At 51.4% G+C, this 2684-nt stretch overlaps 1 protein-coding gene across 1 annotated transcript; it reads right to left on the bottom strand.

Moving 5' to 3' along the window:
* Positions 1–1429: 1429 nt before the first annotated feature.
* LOC139446643 (uncharacterized PE-PGRS family protein PE_PGRS46-like) lies at positions 1430–2263 on the bottom strand. Its single transcript, XM_071227919.1, has one exon. The coding sequence runs from the start codon at positions 2261–2263 to the stop codon at positions 1430–1432; it is 834 nt and encodes a 277-aa protein (XP_071084020.1).
* Positions 2264–2684: the final 421 nt, after the last annotated feature.

Below are 2684 nucleotides of genomic sequence, written 5' to 3'. Positions count from 1 at the left end.
CCACACTCTCTAGCAGGAAGACATCAACTGCGCAGGTTGTGCTCTGGGAGTGAAAAGACTTCAGAGAGTGACACTATACTACCTCTTGATCAGCTAACAGGGAATCATGTGACAGATATGGACACAGGTGGTATCCGTAAATAGCATGTCTTGAAGATGTTAAAACGTACTTGTCACTCATCAGGGAAAAGTGAACCCTTCTCAGGCATACCGTGCTCAATGTCGTGGGTGAACGCAGCCATGAATATATCGCTGACATGTTGTTATTTAAAGCACAAATATATCATAAGTGTAGACTCATCAGCTCAGTGTACTTATGTTATACTTGGAGTCAGTGCATTCAGCAGACCGTGGGGGGACGCTCACCCAGGGCAAAATACGCCCCAGCATCCGACGCTTGTCTCCGAGTGTGTAGTCTGGTGTGGACGACGTCATCTCATCCGACGCTTGTCTCCCAGTGTGTAGTCTGGTGTGGACGACGTCATCTCATCCGACGCTTGTCTCCGAGTGTGTGGTCTGGTGTGGACGACGTCATCTCATCCGACGCTTGTCTGCGAGTGTGTGGTCTGCTGTGGACGACGTCATCACATCCGACGCTTGTCTCCGAGTGTGTGGTCGGCTGTGGACGACGTCATCTCATCCGACGCTTGTCTCCGAGTGTGTGGTCTGGTGTGGACGACGTCATTTCATCCGACGCTTGTCTCCGAGTGTGTAGTCTGGTGTAGACGACGTCATCTCATCCGACGCTTGTCTCCGAGTGTGTGGTCTGGTGTGGACGACGTCATGTCATCCGACGCTTGTCTCCGAGTGCGTGGTCTGGTGTGCACGACGTCATCTCATCCGACGCTTGTCTCCGAGTGTGTAGTCTGGTGTGGACGACGTCATGTCATCCGACGCTTGTCTCCGAGTGTGTGGTCTGGTGTGCACGACGTCATCTCATCAGACGCTTGTCTGCGAGTGTGTAGTCTGGTGTGGACGACGTCATCTCATCCGATGTGTATTCCGGAACAGAATCAGTCCAGCAGGTCATTGTTGCCCTGAATATCCCACATTTCAGCTCAAATGAATAGAATTATCATTTATCCGACCGCGTGCTATCAGAAGCGGGCCATTGTAACTTGATAATGCCCTTATAGTACTTGGCGACGGGCCATTTTTATACCATTTTTATAGGTATACCTCCAAGAGTCCACACACCCTCAGCATCATCTCAAGGCCATGCGATACCTCCAAGAGTCTACACGCCCTCAGGATCATCTAAAGGCCCTGATATACCTCCAAGAGTCTACACTGCCTCAGGATTATCTAAAGGCCCTGAGATACCTCCAAGAGTCTACACGCCCTCAGCATCATGTAAAGGCCCTGAGATACCTCCAAGAGTCTGCACACCCTCAGGATCATCTAAAGGCCCTGAGATACCTCCAAGAGTCTACACACCCTCAGGATCATCTAAAGGCCCTGATATACCTCCAAGGGTCCACACGCCATCAGGATCATCTAAAGGCCCTGAGATACGTCCAAGGGTCCACACGCCCTCAGCATCATGTAAAGGCCCTGAGATACCTCCAAGAGTCCACACGCCCTCAGGATCAACTAAAGGCCCTGAGATACCCCCAAGAGTCCACACGCCCTCAGGATCATCTAAAGGCCCTGAGATACCTTCAAGATTCCGCACGCCCTCAGCATCATCTAAAGGCCCTGAGTTACCTTCAAGATTCCGCACGCCCTCAGCACCATATAAAGGCCCTGAGATACCCCCAATGGTCCGCACGCCCTCAGCACCATATAAAGGCCCTGAGATAACTCCAAGCGTCCACACGCCCTCAGCATCATCTAAAGGCTCTGAGATACCCCCAATGGTCCACACGCCCTGAGGATCATCTAAAAGCCCTGAGATACCCCCAATGGTCCACACGCCCTCAGGATCATATAAAGGCCCTGAGATACCCCCAATGGTCCGCACGCCCTCAGCACCATATAAAGGCCCTGAGATAACTCCATGCGTCCACACGCCCTCAGCATCATCTAAAGGCCCTGAGATACCCCCAATGGTCCGCACGCCCTCAGCACCATATAAAGGCCCCGAGAGAACTCCAAGCGTCCACACGCCCTCAGCACCATATAAATGCCCCGAGATACCCCCAAGAGTCCACACGCCCTCAGCATCATGTAAAGGCCCTGAGATACCTCCAAGAGCACACGCCCTCAGGATCATATAAAGGCCCTGAGATACCTCCAAGAGTCCACACGCCCTCAGCATCATCTAAATGCCCCGAGATACCTCCAAGAGTCCACACGCCCTCACTCTGTCTCCATGACACCAGGGACGCGGCTTGATGAAGCTTATATCTAATTTCATGACATATGTTGGTATTGATTGGCATGAAAACATCAGCGAGAGATTCAATTTGCCAATTTCAAGGGGGCGAGTGACGCACAACCCTGTCCCCGCTGTATCTGGTGGGAGGAGGAAGAGGACCCTGGCCTCGCCAACACTACGTATGTCTCAGATACACCTGATTCAGTGATCTGAATTTGTGGTTAATTGAGGAACCAACTATGAGTTGGCGTTCATGTACTTTCCAAGTCAACCGACTTGCGGCAAGAATATTGAGGTATATGAAAACGCATCTCATATCGCCCATGGAGTGTGGTGTTCGATTTTGGTAGATAGATTATATATT

The sequence above is a fragment of the Haliotis cracherodii genome, unplaced genomic scaffold (assembly GCF_022045235.1).
Source record: "Haliotis cracherodii isolate W230 unplaced genomic scaffold, xgHalCrac1.p SCAF_6, whole genome shotgun sequence".
NCBI lineage: Eukaryota > Metazoa > Mollusca > Gastropoda > Lepetellida > Haliotidae > Haliotis > Haliotis cracherodii.
Note: the sequence above shows the minus strand (reverse complement) of the source record. Positions and strands in the feature narration are given on the sequence as shown.

Bases quoted from the DNA above. Each gene is read 5' to 3' on its own strand.
- LOC139446643 (XM_071227919.1), bottom strand. From the start codon at position 2,263: ATGATGCTGAGGGCGTGTGGACTCTTGGAGGTATCTCAGGGCCTTTAT.